This window comes from Acartia tonsa, chromosome 12 (assembly GCF_053477335.1).
Source record: "Acartia tonsa isolate MP-2025a chromosome 12, ASM5347733v1, whole genome shotgun sequence".
Classification (NCBI taxonomy): Eukaryota; Metazoa; Arthropoda; class Copepoda; order Calanoida; family Acartiidae; genus Acartia; species Acartia tonsa.
In genome coordinates, this window is record NC_137271.1 from 22,105,430 (window position 1) to 22,125,409 (window position 19,980).

The following is a 19,980-nucleotide window of genomic DNA, read 5'->3' on the forward strand; positions in this document are numbered from 1 at the left end:
CTTTGGACCCCACTCAGCGGTTTGGATAATTTATGATTTGTGGATATTGTCATCCTTGAATTTATGTTAAATTCTATTTAGACCTTTTGTAACATTATGTCTTTTTTATTGTGAATCTTATGTCATTTAGGTCTTTTGTAGGATTAAATCTTATGTCATTTGGGTCTCTTTCAGAATTAGAATTTTTTGTCATTTAGGTCTTTTGTAGGATTAGGTTTTATGACATTAAGGTCCTTTGTACGGATAGGTCTTAAGTCATTTAGATATTTTGTAGAGTTAGGTTTTTTGTCAGTAGGTCTTTTGTAGGATTAGGTCTTATGTCATTTTATTCCTTTGTAGGATTAGGTCTTTTGTAATTTGGTCGCATCAATCATTTTACCTTGACTTTAAGGGCTAGAAAATTTACAAATATAAAAAATATATCCAAAAAATGTATAAGTAGCATTTTAGCCGTTTTAAACAACTGTGAATTCTAGGTAAATTAAAGTCAAAAGAAATTAAGTTGTGATTTCTCTGAATTTATAACCTTTTAATATTACGAGTATAAATGTCACACAAATCGATATATTATTACATGGATGTTGCACCAGATTTAATAAAGTCATGCTCGCAGATGGATGAAATAACGATAACACCCATCCACCGCCTTTTACCCCATCCCCTCCTCTTATATTAGATGAACGGACTGACCAATAAATGAGGACTATTGTAGCAACCTAGTGGTAGTGTCGACTAATTTTCTTCTGACAAAATATCCACGTATACTATATCTATTGTCAAACAGTAAAATGTCAGTTTAGGCTTATTAGATTTAATTAGTGGCTTCGACCCTAGCACCAAAATTTGTTAAAAAATGTAGTGGTGCTTTGGTAACTAAATTTTTCAGAAAATTGTCGTGTGGATTTTGGAAACCTCCCCCCCCCCAAAAAAAAATTATTACCTTGCTTAATGAGTGTTCCCTCCCCAAAAATGGCTATTTAAAAACTTTCCCTTTATCTATAAAGGAGAACCATATGGTTTGCAAGATATCTCGCTATGAAGATATTTAGACACCCTGTTCCTTTTAAAATACTTAAGCTATTATTTTTGACGGAAGAAAGGGTTGTAAATTTGATGTTTATATAACAATATATATTCGTAGGTCTTTTGTAGAGTAGGTCTTATGGGGTAGGTATTTTGTAGAGTAGGTCTTATGTAGGGGTAGGTCTTTTGTAGAGTAGACCTTTTGTAGGGGTAGGTCTTTTGTAGAGTAGGTCTTTTGTAGCAACGCCGTATAAAATTAGTTTTTCTTTATGCAAGATGGTTAAACTTTCCTACAACTGTAAACAAACTGTACCTGAACAGGAACCTCAGTACTAGAAGTAGTTTTGGACCAAAGATTCTTCAGATTGGATAGGATTTTTGAGTTCTCTTCATAGCTATCCTACAACAATTACAAAGACGATTAGACATACAACATAGAAACTGAAATAAAAAAAAAGAAAATAAGCGGATTCTAAAATTGTTAATTAATTTTTGGGTTGATGAAGATGGATGTTTTGTTTTAATCTTTTTTTATAATTGAAATGCATTAATAACCTGCCCTACCCCGGCGGGGCCTACAGATGCTGTGTCCCAACCCTGTGGGGCTACCATGTACCTAATATAATCTAACTTATCAGGACCTACGGTAAAAAAAAATTAAGGTAAAATTACACCACCCCCTCGTATTTAATTTATTTCCAAATTTGGAGCTTGGTAGGTTGGGGATTTATTAGCACATGAAAGGACCACCAATTTATTTCACCAACCTTGACATCATCTTTCTTTTCGGTGTCAGTGTGTCCATTACTGGTTGCTCCACTAGCCGTCACCTCTATCTTAGGAACCGGTTTGGGAGAACTTCCCCCGCCAAAAATCCTACTCAACAACTTGGGAGAACTTTTGGGGGTGGCTTCTTGATTTTTCACCGACATTTTTGGCGAGTTTTTGGGCGTTGCCTCTTTGTTGTGGGATGGGGGGTTTTCATTTTTTCGGTCCAGTTTGGGGGACAGGTTTTTGAGGATGTTGAAACCCTTGGCCAGCTTGGAAGTGAGGGAAGGAGAAGCTGCTGGAGAGTCTGGCATTTATTTGTTCTTGTCAATTTTTTAAAAATTGAATATGGTTATTTTTGCACAGAAGATAATTATGTCCCTCATCGAGGCAGATTATAGAGCCTAATAAGAAATGACGTCATACAATACGCAGTAATTAACCAATGGTAAAATTTTATTAGGCATTATCCATCCTTTAATTAGCAAACAACGAGAAAATTATTTTCTTTATTTGAAAGGACCGGTTACTAGTGTGTCAAATAAACTTTAGAGGATATCAATAAAGTATTTATCTTCCAAATTACTTAAAATTAAAAGACAGCGCTTTCACACAAAGCACTCTGTTCAGCACAATTATATTAAAAGTCAATAAAAAATAAGGGGGGAGGTTGACTTTTGTTAACTTGTTAAATACTTTAGGTCAGGTTTGTTTGGGTACTGGGTAATCCCATAGACGATTATTAAACAAATTGACAACGAACTTTCCTGATTTCTTTTCTAATTTTGGAGACGATGATTTCTTTGAACTTCCGATGTTGAGTTTCTTCCATTCCATGTTCTTTCTCTCGGGCTAGTAAATGAATTAAATATATACATTTTATATGAATGATAATTTTGTGGTAAAACTTGCATTTGATTTGTGTAATTACTTTATAAATTTAAAAAAACAATAGTTCCTTCGCCCCCAGCCTCTTGATGACGGCGGTGAATGTAATAATAGTTATTTCTCGCATCGTATTATAAACGGCTTTCCGCGGATATGGAATGTACAATTATAAGATTAAAACCAGTTTTTTAGCCCCGAGGGGCCGAAGGGGCTAAAAAACTGGTTTTAATCTTATGATTGTACATTTTTATATTCGTAGAAAGCTGGATATAATACGATGCTAGACATAGTTTTTTCGTATGGGTAAGAACCGGTTCCTATCCACCGGATTCGAATGAATACGAGAAAATTCTTTATTTTTTGGCTATAAATCCTAAAAACCCACTATAGTGCCGTAGCCGATAGTTTTTTTTTTTTTTTTTAATTTAATACTGTCAGCGGCGACATAGCCTCAAATTTAGACCAGTTTAGATGCTTTGGATTTTTTTGAAATTACCATATTTGGTTCAGGTTTAGACTTCCAGCAGATTTTTTAAATTGCAAAAGGTTGATTTCCCTGAGTCTTACATATGGTTGATGCGCTGCAGCAGAGCAATACAAAAAAGGACCGCACGTCAGTTTTTACCTTTTCAGGAAGAGGAACAGGCTTTTTCCAAACTTTCTTTGGTTTCTCTTCCATTGATCTTACTGGAGATTCTGCCTTCTAAAATAAAAAAAAATAAAAAAAAATATTTATGTTAAGATAAAATTTTAATATCTTTAGATTCTAGTTTAATAAGTTTTTTAGAAATTATTTTTTTTAAAAATATTTATATTTTTATATAGCAAATTTAATATTTCCACACTAAAAGTTAAACATTTGTCTTGATTTTTACTACTTTTAGTTATTATTTAATATATTGTTTATATATATTTTAAATTTTTTTTAAATGACCTTTTCCTGAGCTGGCTGCCTTCTCCATCTAGATGCTGGTACAGGGGCCTTCATAGATATATTATACAATAGACAGAGAGAAGTAGTTAGATAAACATATAGAAATTATTTGTAAATCATTTATAGAACAGGGAGGAGGGGATATTGGGTTGTTTATTAAACTGGAACTGGTCCCAAAAGATTTATATCAACGTTTTTTTTTTCGTTGGCTCACCAACTTTGGAGACTATTATTGAATTTTGATTAAACGGCTCATTAAGTTAAGTGTTCAGAACGGGTATTTTTGTGTATCATTCTTGTAGATATACGTCAATTTAGTGGCCCTTGTCTTATTCCTTTAGATCCCTGATCTACAATCTTATTAAGTTGCCTCAAGATTGATAATATATAAAGAAAGATAGTTTGATAGATGCATGCAAATTATTTATTTCACTAGAGGCTAGACTTAATAGACAGAGCTACACAAAAAGAACTCTTTAGATTTAGGATAAATTACTTAAGATTTTATTCAAGCTAAAACTAAATATTGTATTTCAGAAATATAAAAAAAAATATCTTAGAATAAAATGAGGGGAAAAACGTTTTAATAATGTTTAAAAATATCTTGTAAGACATACGATTTTCAGGGGGTGTTGAGGCGCCCCCAAAGTAAAAATCAGGGCATTAAAGGCTTTAAACTTTTCTGTTTCCTACCTCTGTCTTTTGCTTAACTGAAGCTTTTGAGTTGTCTGCTATGGAAGATTGTGTACTTGGTTTTAGCCTTCTCCATATTATTCTCAAGATTATAACTGTTGTTCCCAGTAGTATTATAAATATGGTACACACAGCAACTAAAATATTTAGATATTTGGTATTCAGTTAAAAGATGAATAGATATGTATATTAAGAGGATATATTAAAAACCTTTGGATGAAGTATCCCGAACGACGTCATATTAGAATAGTTTATTATTTCAAATTTTTCCCCATTTCTACAGGCACTATAAAGAGCTTCTAGATGGACAAGTAGAAAGATAGACAGATGGAAAAATAAATGAATAATGAATATTTATAATCAATTGGATATATAAATTTATAGATATAGTGACGAACAGCTGGTTGAATAGATGGATCTATATATACATGGATATATATTTGGAATATTAGATGAATATACGGTTAGATAAATTATTAAAATGCAAATGGATGAATAGATTAAAAGGGGAAGGTGTATGCATATAAAGAAATGAACAGACAAAGGTCAGACATACCCACTCGATTGATTTTTAAAGTAACTTCGCTCTTACAATCATTATAATACATTGGAGCAGTGATTTTTAAAAATTGCAAATTGAAATGTAAGTATAGTCAGGGAAGGAGGGGACATTAGGCTATTTATTGCACTAGTCACCGAAGTCTTAAAATAACGTTTTCTAATTTCTTATTCGTTGGCTTTACAAACTTACGGGAATTTTATTAAATTTGTATTGGTTGGTTCATTAAGTTGGGTGAACAAACGTTTCAACAACTAATCTTAACTAGAGAAGTGTATTTTCATTTGGGATGTACATTGATTTATAGGCCATTGCCTTACCCCTTTAGATCCCTGAAGTTTAGTATAGTATCTAACACATTGTGACTTATTTACATTACGTAAACCTAATAAATAGAGTTGTATGTTTAGTATAATTTATATTTGTAATCCTGGCTTGTAGCCAATACTAGTATGATTATATTCTTTAGTCGTATAGCTTTGTCAACATATGATTTCAAAATTATACAGATTTAAAGACTTTTTATTTTAGTTACCCATATGGTTTCTATTGCTCTATTCACATAATTTTGAGTCATTTCTTCTACTATTAATTTAGGCAAAGTGTAAACTTAGCATTATGAATCCTGTAACTGTTAGCAAATAGTTCGTAAATCTATTTAAAACATCTCTAAGTATTTTTAAAAATTGACAACTATTTTTGTGTGATATTATTAACCTGTACATCTGAATTAAAATAATGATTTCTAGGCCAACAAGGTATGTTATAAGCAAAGCAGCTCTTAAGTCAAGTCTTTTAAATGTAAGTATGTCCTTTACAGTATCTTGTATTTAAACGATTTTGCAACACATTTGCATACATCATTTAAAAATACTCAATTAGCAAGAATATAAAATGAATGAAAATTAAACATGAATAAATTGCACGTTTAGGTCTTTTTCTTAGTTTTGTGACACCTAATATGAGGCGAAACAATAAGTATACTTAGAAAAAATAAAAAATTGAGATTAGTTTTATATCGCATCGTATTATAGACAGCTTTACACTGATATCAAAATTAAAAATTTAAACCAACTTTAAACAAAACTTGTATTAATCTTATAATTTTTGTTCAAATATTCGAGGAAAATTGTCTGTAACACGATGCTATACAGTATTTGTCAGTATCACTGAGAACCAGTTCTATTCCAAAGGTTTCATAGCCTTACTTGGAAGGGTATTTATTATTTTAACAACGCATACAGACGACAAGACATATAACAACTTTTTTATTTTTTTTTTGTCACATGTGTTCAGGGAGTGATATTCCAAAACTGATTTTGTTAAATTCCGTTCAAACATATTAGAATGATTAAAAAATTGCATTTAAATTTCATAATTTTTATACTCTTTTTAGACAATATTTCCTTTTTTGTGCTAATAAAGATTTTTGTTTTCAATATTTATTCCTATTTCCTCTAGCAATGTGACATTGCAAATATAAACAGAATATATTTCATGTTGATTGAAACAAAGCAAAGCACTTTTTACAAGCATAAACTTAAAATATAATTTTTAAAAGTTGATTTTCCTAATTGGGAAAGTAAAATCAAGGGCAACTTTTATATTTGTTTCATATTAGATTAATTTAACCTTGATTTTTGAGCAAATACATATTTATATGCAGTTTGAACTTATCAAAGTATTTGATACAATTTCTTGAATAGTTTAATACTTTTGCATCTGACCCAATTTAGTGCTTTGAACGTAATTGGTATTTTAATTAATAACTTTACAAGCAGTTTTTGTTAGCAAAAAAAGATTTATAATTCACTTTGACTGCCTTTCAAACAGTCCGTAACGCTTTGGGAGAGATGTGATATTCTCGGGTGCTATTTAATATAGACAAATGTATTTTATTTGTAGATATTGCTTATACAAATTGGCTTCCAGTATATGCTTTACTTGGCCCGTCTGTCTGTCTGTCAAGCTAAAAAAATAGAATTTATCTACATATTTTTAATGAAATCTAAACATCTACTATAAAATCCATTATTTTTATACTTTGCTACTTATGTATGTTGGCATTCTTGTAATAAAAAGAATGCGAGCTAAAATTATTAATTCCATAGTTTGAAAAAATTTTTTCTCTTTTTTTAGTAATAGTTGTTTATCGCATAGTATTATAGACAGCTTTCATCGGATATAAAATAAAATTATAAGATTAAAGCCGAAGGCCCTGTCAAACAAAACTGGTATTTTATTATTTTTATTTTATTTTTTTAGAAAATACTTTGCAATACGATGCTATACATTTCAGTATAACTGAGAACAGATTCTTTTCCAGTGGATATCATTCGGTTTCGAAGCCATACTGGAAATGTTTTACCTGGAAAATTTGGATTTGAAGGATGGAAATATTTGCTGACTCCCAGAACCTGTTTAACTACAACACCAGTATTTAGCTTCTAAATGCAGAAATAGCAATTAGTATCATTTTATCAAAACTCTAAATGTCTTATCGTTAAAAAAAATCACAAAACGGAAAAACATTAAGTGTAGAGCTGGATCTTTAAATCATTTTATTGGTGAGCCAGATCGGGGTGAGCCAACTTTCCACCAATGAGAGCACAGCATTTTATGAAATGCCACGGAGTGATTGACTGAAATTCGGCGCACCCCCATCAAGCTCACCACTTAAATGACTTAAAGATCCAGCTTAGGTTGGGCCTACCCCTTTAATTTTGTATTAAATTGCAAAAAGGAGTGGGGTATTTTTTTCCTATGCCTAACTCCAACGGGAAGAATACCTGTTGTGCCCTAACCCAGCGGGGCTACCTAGTACCCAATATAACCCTAGCTAACAAGACATAAAGTAGTTAACAAACAAACGTAAATCTACCCCACCCCACTTAAAATAAGCAAAACGGAATCTTTTATGGTATGTAATAGTTATTTATCGTATCGTATTATAGAACATATTATAGTTCAGGCCTTTGGTCCATTAGGGTCAATTATATGATTTTTCATTTTTATTATTCGTAGAAAATTGTCTTTAATACAATGTTGTACAATGATTTTAAGTATGGCTGAGAAACGGTTCTAATCCAGAAGATATCAATCGCGGTTTCGAAGCCATACAGAAAATTGTTTTGTTTTTGGTAATACCTGAAGGTCTCCAAAGTTTGGAAGGACGGGTAGGTCCGGGAGGTTGGGCAGTTCTGGAAAATTTGGAAGATTTGGAATCTCAGGGAGGTTGGGTAAAGCTGAAATTTAAAAAAAAATTAATTATTATGGGGTGTACATAAAATACATACATAAATAGAACAACAATAATAAATGAACTAAAATAATATTATATACACAGTCAAATTTAATTTATTTCATTATTTCATATGAAAATTTTCTTCCTTATGCAGTAATTTGTATTCACACATTGTTTTCATACAGGCCATAGAAGAAAGATGAGAAAAATAGAAATAAAATAGATACACAATTAAATACTGGAGAAGAAGGATTGATAAGGACATACAAGTTGAAGTCTCACTCTCTTTTTGGGAATATAAATGGAGGTTTAGGTATATAATCTTGCATTAGTTACTTAATATTTTTAGCTGTCTTGATAATTAAATGAAAGCCTAAAAAGGCCATCAATATTTATCTCAATTTTTAGTACTCTATAACTTACTTAGTCTGTCCATCCATCCGTTACAGCTTAGTGAAAATGTGTTTGTCTCAGCTGCTGATTTTCAGAGCGAAGACAATATGTAAAAAAAAGCATCCACTTATTTTGCCCGTCAGTCTGCCAGTCATGCTACAAAAGAATAATATTTTTTTTTGAAAGGCTTGGCAATTTAATATTATTTAAAAATCATATATACTCTTTTTTTATGAACGCTGATTAATCATAACTATAACTCACTTTGTCCGTTTGTCCATTTTTAACTTTCATGCTTCGCTACTTATGTATATAATTATCATTACGAAATATTGTGCTTATTATTAGACAAAATCTATAAAACTAAAACATATTTCGTAGATTTTTATCTTTTTATTGATTTTATAAAAGGTGAACAAATGTTATAATTTTCATTAGATAAAAAGCTTTGTTTATATTTTTAAAAAGTATTTTTAGGCACATTTATTGTTGCATCTTTCCCTTCTTTAAATAAACTTTAGGGGAATATTGGTCAAATAAAAAAACTGTTTCTATAGTTATTTGAATCAAGGTATTAACAAGGTATTTTCTATCTTAGCAAGCTTTCTAATGATACTGTAAATAATGTTACAGGACTCCACCAGAAAACAGCTGAAATTTAAGACAGCTTAAGATTTATGAGCTAAAAATTTATTTAGATGCGGAACATCTTTATAAGTTTTCTCGTAACGCAATTTTGTTTCTATTTGCTTTGATCTTTTTTTCTATAGGAGTACTTCAAAATAGTGGCTCAGGCACTAGTGATTTTCTTTGTTTTGATAGTACAAAGGGGTTAATTTTCCTATAGGGAGAGTCACACTCATCCTCCACGCAAAAGAGCTTAAAACCTTACTCTTATTTCACATTTCAACTGTAAATAGCAAAAAAAATATCTGTTTGACATATTTCTAACAATATTTCTTAAATAAAACAAATTTAGATGTATCAAAATAAAGATTAAAATGCATTCTAACAAATATATTTGAAGATGAATATCTATTAAAAAGTTCATGTAAATAAACAAAATAAAATGGTGATTAATATTTACATTTATATTTCGAATTAGGATATATTTATGTAATATTATAAAGGTCTAGGGTAGGTTTATGAATATTGTTAAACCTCCAACCTCCCCTCCTATTATTTGTTGAAAAGTTTGGATACTGCTAGCTTGAACAAACTCATGAAAATTTAATCAAATTAACAAAAATTTTTAAGCCGAGTTTATTGAACTTTGGGTAAGAGTATAAGTTAAACTAAACACTAGGCATACTTACTTGGAACATATTCATTAAGTTTAAGCTTTGAAATGAACTCAGGAATATATTGTTTAGGATCAGACATCTCCAGTTAGCCTCAGCCAGGTCAGGCTAACCACTTCTGAAAATAAAAAAAATAAATCGTCATAGGTTATCTATAGTTGTTAGCATATCCAATAAAGTATAACTGAAATTTATTTTGATATTCTCGTTTTTCTATTAAAAAAATATGTTTTATTTACTAAGTATATTTGCGATAACTTTTATTTAATAGATTCTTCCAATTTTTAACATTTACAAAACGGCCTGCATTATTGCTTCAAGATCCATGTCAGATCTATATAGGAAATAAATGTCTATAAATGAGCTCAAGTCTTCCAAAAAATAAATGTGTAAAACTCATAGTGCTCCAATAATCCATAATAAACTCTCATTGCCCAGAACAATACGACCCAATATTTTACTTTATTAAGAATAAATTCATCTTTTTTATTTCATGTTGCTATTTACATTATGTTGAAGTATTTAATTACTATTCTTAAAACAGAAAATTTAGATTCATAATATAGTAAATTTACGAAAACTTAGTTTTAAAATAAATTGATTCTAGCGCCACTTTTAATGTGTTCAGATTTACAAACAAAAATTAAAAACATTTTAACCCTTTCGTGACAGTTAATAAAAAAATATATATTGGAAAATAAATTCCATAATTCAAATTGCATTTTTGAAAATATGAAAAAAACATTATTAAAAATACGTATCTGAAGATTAAATAAAGAAAAATGGAAGAAAAAGCAAGTGTGAGATAGAGGTTTTTAAAAAAAGAAAATGCTAAGGCAGAATGTTATTACGTTCATAGTATCAAAGGCTTTTATTATAAAATAAATAACTAAAATCAGCCGGACAGAAATTCTAACGTAAGTAGTTGAACTTGAAGTAATCTTTATGTGCAAGTTAATTATATTTATTTTCTAATATTTCCCCTGTGAATATACAGTGAACCACCCGCCCCCCCCCCCCCCAAAAAAAAAGGGCATAGGAAATGTCAGGTAAATCTTAACAAAATCCATATTTCTAATTCTGAATAAAAAAATACATACCTAGCGGATGCGTACCTAGCATCCAGGGGCTCTGTAATTAAAGGGACAGAAACAGGCTAGAAAAAATAGCTTAAAACCATCTAAAAATGAAATAGCCTAATGCCCTCATGGGACCTATTTGAAGCTTACCTAAATTGAGAACCCAATCGCTTAGTTATTGAGATTTTAACCTTCAGACAAAAAAAACTTTATATATTATTAGCGTTTGCCCCTTTATTATCTACGGACTAGAGAAAAAGCTTAAACCCATCCCAAGACTTAAATCTAAAAATGAAATAGCCTAAAACTATCACGGGACCAATGTTAAGTTTATATAATAGAGAACCCAATCAGTTAAGTAGATTAGATATTAAAAATGAGACATTGAAATCAAATTGACAATATATTTACAAATAAAAATATTTTTATTAGTTATTTAATGTTGTATGTTGTAAATCATACAAAACTTGAATATAAGATAAGATAATAAAGTCTTCCCTGGAAATACTAAAAGCTATACTGACAGACCGACGGCATATAAAGGGGAAAAATACATTTTAAATTTAAAATTAAAGCCGTCTATCTTTGATAGCAGATGAAGAATTATGTTTTACCCTCAGAGGTTTAATCAAACCAATTTTTCGTAATTTAGATTTTTAAAAAAATTCTTTTTTTTTATTTTGGGGGGGGAATTTTTTTTTAAGGGGGGGGGGAGTTGACCCCACTATTTAAATTTTAGTTTTAAAAAGAAAAGAAAAAATTTTTTTTTGGGGGGGGGTATTTTACATTTTTTGGGGAATTGGGGGTGTCCCACCCCCCAAGAAAATAGATATAAACCTTCCCGGGACCTATGAGAAGCTACCCTGTAAAGGAGAACCCGATCGGTTCAGCGGTTAGCGAGATCCTTCACTACAAACAGACATACATCGTTCTACTTTGTATTATAGATAAATTGTAAATTAGAAGGGATAGGTTTTTCCCATAAGTCTAATCCTTGCAAGGGGTCCTAACCCACCGAGATTTACACTTTATGTGCCTCTACTCTTGATAGGATTAATTATAAGAATAGAAATATTAGAATAGAAAAATAATCTGAACCCTTTTCTCGTCAAATCTACGAAGGAACATTTCTAGCAGACAGAAGAGTTTTTGACTTTCTACGTAAGCTGTAAACGTAAACTCCTCCAGCTGACAAAACACCTTAAAATTTTTCGAGTATATAATTTCTAAAAAGCTAACTTTATATTAAGGAATTCAACCATTCATAGCTGAGTTATTAAAAGATTTGTAATATGCTTTACACTTTACTAGACAATAAATATGTACACGATATAATTTACGTCAGAAAAGCTTTATCTTAAGAAATGCGACTATTTACAGCTGACTCTTCATATGAATAAAATTAAAAAATATAATGCCTTTCCCTTTACCCATATGTGTACAGTGTATACACAGTACAATGCTAGGTCCTGTTGAAAACGTAACGAACGTAATGTTGTATTGCTATTTGTTGTTATTTTATTTTTATATAATTTATTTCGAGGTAAACATGAAACAAACTATGAATTTATGTATTTTAAATGTTTATAATAGATACAAATTACAATTATAGAATATAAATCATGTACATTTGAAGTCCGAGATATTATTTTTTGTTTTAATAGAAACTCAAGAAAAAAATATGATTTTATTAACTTAAATTCATAAGGGGATTTTTATTATTTTATAACGATTGCAATAGATAAAGCATATTTATAATTAATGCACAGATAAAACATAGATGTGAAACCACAATATGAAGGCAGTACTTCATGTGATGGACTTGATTCGAGTAAAAGTTGAAAGAACAGCTCTAAATAACTCTAATGTGTAAAACTAGAAAATTTCAGTTTAATTTAACCAATGACAAGTCATTAAAGTTCTGTCATCCTTATGAAGAATTTCACATTAGACAATATCTCTCTAGAGTTATATCTCTATTATTATAAGAATTTCTAAGAAATTTTAAAGCTTAACAAGGATGACATTATTTATAAGTTCTTAGTAAAGCTAAAAAACATGGAAAGGTTTACAATAGATGTATACAATATCTTTGATAGTAGATGCATATCAAAGTTTTCCAACAGACGGACGGACAAAGTAAGTTATATACTGGATGTTCATCAGTATGGGGATGTTTTTTTTAATTCCAGCCATTTATCTTTAATAACTGAAGAGAAATTCGCGTTTACTCCTTTACGGTTTCTTACTGACAGATAAACATTTCAATTAGAGTACAAAGAAACATATGATAACATCCATAAACTTTGTGAAGTTAATAAAAATCTAATAAGATAGACAATGTGGTTAAAACATTAGATTTCAATAGAAATATATACAGTAAACTTTAAACATACATTTCTAAAACCCTAAAATCTTATTACTAAAACTTTAGCATAATGGACGGACGGACTGACAAAGATAATTGAATATATGATGCTTTTTAGTCAGCGAAATCCTCACAGACAAATGTGCTTTCTATTTTTATTTTAAAGTAAATCATTATTCTGATTGTGTACCAGACAGACATAAAAGTTCATGTAAGACTTTCTGCTAAAATATTTTTTAGTAGAGAAGCTACTAAATGTCCCTCTGTTTTTTTCTAATAACTCAGACCCTAAGGCGGCCTAAGGCCGCTTTCGTCACTAGTAGTCTATATGATATAGTCTAGGTAGTTGTGCAAAATTACAAGACGAATGTAATAATGTAATGATATGTCTCTATTTTAATAACTCTTTAACCGATAACCAATATTGTACTCTTTTACAGTTAAGTTTCTTGGGGAAGTTGAGGTTTGAAACCCCCCATCCCCTTACATTAATTTTTTTTCTTCTTTTTAAATGTTTTTTTAGAAGTAAATCTCCTTTTTTCCTAGTTAACAATTAGATAACATTAACTTTTAATTTTGTTGGATTTTACGAATAGTTTAAAAATCTTTGTAAAAGAACAAAGATATGTAAACAGCAATTGTATTCTTGAATATCCTAATGTTAAAATGTATGTCCATTCCAAAGATTTAGAAATTCGGGAATCTAAAGGGATAAGAAAGTAATCGATAAATTCATGTATACAGTACACACCAATGATGATACACAAAATTACAACTTCTGTAGATTACAATTAGTTGTTGAAACGTTTGGACCCTCAACTTCATAAACAAACCAATCATAATTAATAAAAGTCCCCAAAGTTGTTATGAGAAAAGTTTGGGAACTAGTGTAATAAACAGCCCAATGTCATCTCCCTCCCTATTATAAATCAAACAATATAACATGATCCAAAGTGAATCAAAAGCTCTGAATGCATAGATCGTTATGGATAAGATATTGGACAATAAAGTGACGAACATCCTTTATTATAATTACCCCTATAGTGAAGAAGTTCGGTAACTGCTGTGGATATGTATCAAACAATTAATATTTGATATAATAGTTTTCGAGTCAACGAATTAGAAAACACGGGGACAGGTATAATTTCATTCAGAATGATACTCCCTTTTCGTGAAGTTAGTTAGCCATTTAATAAAATGTACAAAAAAATTTTTAGTGTTAATTTAAAACAACGATCAAAAAATAATAAACTGATTCTTTTTAAAAACTTTTACTATTTGCTTCACCTCCAGCTTCTAGAGGAATGCGGGTTAGGTAAGGAAAATAGCTAAAAACCACCACAAAATATTTATAAAACTTCCCTGAAAAGTACAAACTATTCAGACCTGCAATTTCCGAGATCTGTAGCTACAGACAAAAAAACCTATCCTTATACTAAAGTAACAGGATGTCTGTGTGTCTGTGTATCTGTGTATCTGTGTGTCTGTACCGAAGGATCTCGCTAACCGCTGAACCGATCAGGTTCTCCTTAACAGGGTAGCTTCTCATAGGTCCCGGGAAGGTTTATAACTATTTTCTTGGGGGGTGGGACACCCCCAACCCCCGAAAAAATGAAAAATCCCGCCCCCCCCCAAAAAAAAAAAATTTAAAATTTTTTTAACTAAAATTAAAAATGAGTGGCGGGGCACCCTCCCCCCCCCAAAAAAAAAATAAAAAAAAATTTTCACCCCCCCTTATTTTTTTTTTAAATCTAAAATAAGAAATTGGGTTATCAAATTCGACTCTCTCCCTCTTAAGTGCCCCTAGAGGCATCTAGGTGCGTAGCCGCTAGTTTCTTTATATTGCAGTATACCACTCACAAGTCATACCAGGGAGGTTGATAATATTTGACGGGAAATGAAACTGAAGTTCAAAGTTCCCAATCTCATTCTGTCATTTGTAAGCTTAAAAACTTGAGGGGTGGTAGAAAAAAGGGGGGGGAGGGTATATAACTATATGACTGAATATCTATTGTGTTGTGGGTTTCATTTATTCCTAGAAATCTTGCCATTGTCTACTTTGGATTTAAACAAACTTCACACAAACCAATGAGAAACCTAATGTTAACCTTTACAGACCCTAGTTTTTTTAAATCTCATTTTTGAGCCCCCCCCCCCCCCCCCCCCCCCCCGATCTATTAAGGTGGGAATTGGGGCCCGATCTGTAAGGGTTAAGCACTTCAAGGAAATAGAAGACAAGGATTATCAAGTGACTAAAATACTTAAAACGCAGCGCGAATTTATATTTATTTTACATCAATTTATCGGCCATTGTCTAATTGTCGTTAGATTCCTGGATTTAACCTTTTATATGTTCTTAAGGGTTAGAATAATTTGATGTCACATTTTTGTGTCACTTATTATTTGTCTGTTTTTTGATGAGGAAAAGAAAACTGCAATAAACTGGGATAGGGATATAGTAAATGCGCAGTTTTCCACGCCAACCCATGATGATAGACAAAATTATCCCTTCTTTAGAATAAATTATTGGCTGACAGTCAACTTAATACACTAACCACTCAAAATAAATACCTAGCACTTTTTTTAGGTCAACGAATAAAAACGTTATTATAAAATCTTTGGGTCCAATGTCGCTCCCTCACTGATAATAATGGAGCCACTTTCCTGAAAGTTATAATTTTGTATATCATCATTGGGGAATTCCTTTAGACCCCTGATTTACAAAATATAGAACTTTAGACATTTAAGTTAAAATTCCTAGGAATGTTGTGATTTCTGAGACAATTTGATATCAAATTACTCATCACAAATTTTATGGAAAGCATTATTAAAGCGAAGCTTTTCACCATTAGGACGTGTCCTTGGCTTACATACATCTAACGGATAGCTCTTGAGGTTCCAGTGTTTTAGCTTTAAGAATAAAACTGAGTCTTGTTAACAATATCTAAATGAACTGATAAATGAGGTCTATATTAACAAGCTGAATTAACGATAAATTTTCCCTTGTCAATACATCCCCGTACATCATATATCCATTACTGTTGATGTTTTGGCCGTAGACTATGAAAATTTATGCGTGTATTTTGAGATATTTTTTTTGCATAGTGATGAGTTGCGATTTTCCACTCATTTTACAGACATGCTAATTCTATTTGTTAGGGTAGAAATAGTTTTAAATTGAAATAGCAACAGCTATGGTAAAAGGCACTTCTTGCAGTAATTTTTTTTAGGGAAGCTATTCTATAATAAAAAATGCATGTCAGTCCGTCCATCTAAAAGATATGGTATGGGGGAAACGTGAATTTGTTGCCTGCTGGTTGTTTGTACTGCTTTAATTTAAGGGAGATTTAACCATAACAATTATTTATTTCAATTCAAAGAAAAAATTTTCAATTTACATTCTTTCAGGATTTCCAAAGTTAAAATTATTTTAGCTTAATTTTCTAATCTTAGATCTTTTAAAACAAAATATTTCTAATTATTTTTTTATCCCTTGCTAAATCTTGTTTAAAGCAAAGCTATTCTATAATTAGGGTCGGTTAGCTCTTTTCGTTAATTTAGACATTTTATACTTGTCCTACCGATTTCCAACTTTGTATAATGATTCCTATAACAGTTAGGTACGATTTAGAAAGCGTAGCAACTCTATAATTATTATCTAATCATAAAAATGAAAGTATCTCATTTTTTTCTGTATTCTGTATTTACGTAATTTTGCAACAAATGTACAATTTTGTTTAGACTTACAAATGAATGTTCTGATAAATAAGTTCTAACATTACAGACGAATTATTGTTCGTTTGTCCTTACTTCTGATTTAAGAGCTTCGCTTTTATGGATGTTGCCATCCTTGTTTCCTAAAAAATTTGGCACTTTGTCTTTTTCCATTAAGCTACACATATTATAACTATTAAAATAATTTGAATAACCCATTAACTGATGATGATGTCCATAACATAAAGGGTGTTTAAAAAAAAACCAATCGCTCACAATTTGAACCACCATAAGTACTTCAAATCTTGGAGATAGACCCCATAATGTTTAGAGTTTTTGATGGGGCATGTAAAAACCTTTCTTTAGACACCTTAAACAGGTTTCTACCTCAATCCTAGCCGATTTGGGATAAAAAAGTCAGACACATCCAACATTGAGGCATGGCGGCTCTGTTTAAATCTAGTTCTTGATGTTTGTCAGGTCTTTCTTTTTGATGCCAAATTAGCTAGGATTATGTTAGAAACCTTGTTAAGGTGTCTAGAGAAAGGTCTTTACATGCCCCATCAAAAACCCCAACCATTATGGGGTCTATCTACAAGATTTCAAGTACTTAAGACGGTTTGTTCTTTTTTTAAAGAGACAAATTTGTCTTAATTCTATTATAAAATATGCACTTTCGGCGTAGGGCAAATTTCTCTGCAAGGGCTAGGTTTCGAGCTCTAGTGCTCTGGAAGGGTGTGTAGATTTAAAATTCAATATTGTTTTATTATTGTCATTGCTTGGGCATGAATTGTACTATTTTTTATTAGTTTTGGACCAAAACTGTAAGGTTTATATTGAAAAAAGTGAAGCGATTGGTTTTTATTTAAACACCCTTTAACAGGTAAAAACAGGTTACTAGCATTTTAAATGACCGAAGGAAAGGTTCAAATAATTATTAAGTTTCACAAATGGGAAAGAGAGTTTTCTGACAAAATAAGTGGACACAGAAATACTTATAAAAAAAGTAATATGATGTCTGTCGGTACCGAAGAATCTCGCTAACCGTTGTCTAAGGTCAATGTAAATTGTTTCCATCGATTAGTACTTATTAGTACTATTAGATCTTAAACTTAAATGGGGGGAGGCTGGATACCCCTTCCCTGAAATTTAGCTTTAATAAACAGAAATACACATCCATCCAGCTACTTAATCCTAAATATCAGTTACCCGAGGGGGACAGATAAAAGAGGGGGGTAGCGGTTTTAGTCCCTCTTTTTCAGGTGATTATCCAAATAATCCAGTTGTGTGTTATAATTGCACAACGGTGTTTTTTTTTGCTTCACAATCATCCCAAATTTGTAGGGTTAAGAATAAACAATTTTCAGTTGATTTATCTCTGTCCCTATTAAGCCCACCTGAGTCAAATATATTCTTTTTCACAAGCAAAGCGGCCTAGTTAAGAACTTTATACAATAATTACAAAAATAAACAACAAAAAATAGCAAATATCTAAAATAATGAAGGTTTGCATAAAACTATTCCGAAAACAGCTGAAACAAAACTTAACTTTAGTTAATCTTAAAAGTGCAATAAATTTGAAACAATTTGGATATCTTAATGGATCTATTATACACGCGAACATTCTATAAATGTTTTATCATTCTACATAGTAGGATTTTTGGCGTTATCCTCTTAGAATTTTTTTTTCAATTTTGAAAATTTGAGTACCAACCCCCCCCCCCCCCCCCGACAACGACGAACAACTATTTTAGGTTAGGTTTTAGGCTAGGGAGCCAAGCGCTGCGGCTAGGCAGGCAAGTGGGCTGAGCGCTGTGGATAGGCAGGCTAGGGAACCGAGCGCTGCGTCCAGAGTTCATAGTTCGCTGTCGGGGGGGGGGGGGGGGGGGTAGGGCTACTCAAATTTTCAAAATTGAAAAAAAAATTTCTAAGAGGATAATACCGGATTTTTTGTCTGAAGTTTAAGATCTCGGAGATTGCTGTACCTAATAGTTTGTACTTGTCAGGTGAGCTTTACAATATCTTGGTCTGGCTTTAAGCTATTTTCTTGACCTCACCTACCCTCCATAAGAGGCCAGGAGCAAAGCAACCAATATTTAATATATAATACTTTGTAACGGTTTAAGATATATTACTAAAATACAAATAACAAATAAAACAAATATGTTTTACATTTAATTCCATTTTCTAATTAGCTATTTAAATATTCTTATCTGCTTATGGGAACACACACCTCTCTATTTTCACAGATAAGCTGACCTACGCACGCAAGCACCCTCACACACACGCACAATCACTGGCACACACTCGCGCGCGCGCGCACTCATGCACTAGGTCAGCTCAGCACACACTACAGGTCAGCACATACGGCCAACATATGTAGACACTGACTAAACTCTAAACTCTTTTTCTCTCTCTCTCTCTCTCGCTCTCTCTCTCTCTCTCTCTCTCTCTCCTCTCTCTCTCTCTCTCTCTCTCTCTCTCTCTCTCTCTCTCTCTCTCTCTCTCTCTCTCTCTCTCTCTCTCTCTCTCTCTCTCTCTCTCTCTCTCTCTCTTTCTCTCTTTCATAACTTTTCTCTTTTACTCTCTCTCTCCTACTCTTTATAAATCTCCCTCTTTTCATCTGTTTTTGTGTGCCTACTTTTAATGCAGTTATTTTTTCATTGACTCTTAGTAATATAGATGAGAAATAATCACATGAAAGTGTCAGGATGCCTTTGTGTGTGTCTGAACTCTCTTCATTGATTTGACTTTTGTCTATTAGAGGCCAATGGAAGATTTTTGGATCTACTGCAGTTCACGGTAAAATATTGCTGGTAACGAATATTGCCAAAAATCTATGAATTTAGAAGGCTGCTAGCTGCCAAACGGCTGAACGTACAGATAATACCCGCACACCATTTTAAGCGGTATAAGAAGGCCTACAAATAATCTGAAATAGCCAAGATCCAATGATGCACAGGGAAAGCTTCACTGAAGAAAAAACGCGTAAAACAGGTCTTTATCGCGCATTTCT

At 31.7% G+C, this 19,980-nt stretch overlaps 1 protein-coding gene across 2 annotated transcripts in view; it reads right to left on the reverse strand.

Moving 5' to 3' along the window:
• Window positions 1-19,362, reverse strand: part of LOC145334349 (uncharacterized) — a 43,567-nt gene extending 24,205 nt beyond the window's left edge. Inside the window, exons 1-10 of one of the 2 annotated variants that reach the window (XM_080179776.1) lie at window positions 19,198-19,362; window positions 9,819-9,921; window positions 8,013-8,110; window positions 7,234-7,312; window positions 4,307-4,443; window positions 3,614-3,661; window positions 3,305-3,382; window positions 2,559-2,643; window positions 1,791-2,098; window positions 1,337-1,423 (exon numbers count right to left, since the gene is read on the reverse strand). In XM_080179776.1, coding sequence (XP_080035902.1) covers window positions 1,337-1,423; window positions 1,791-2,098; window positions 2,559-2,643; window positions 3,305-3,382; window positions 3,614-3,661; window positions 4,307-4,443; window positions 7,234-7,312; window positions 8,013-8,110; window positions 9,819-9,885 — 987 coding nt within the window. In that variant the 5' untranslated portion in view covers window positions 9,886-9,921; window positions 19,198-19,362. The remainder of the gene's footprint in view (window positions 1-1,336; window positions 1,424-1,790; window positions 2,099-2,558; window positions 2,644-3,304; window positions 3,383-3,613; window positions 3,662-4,306; window positions 4,444-7,233; window positions 7,313-8,012; window positions 8,111-9,818; window positions 9,922-19,197) is intronic. The other variant, XM_080179778.1, reaches the window with a different exon arrangement.
• Window positions 19,363-19,980: the final 618 nt, after the last annotated feature.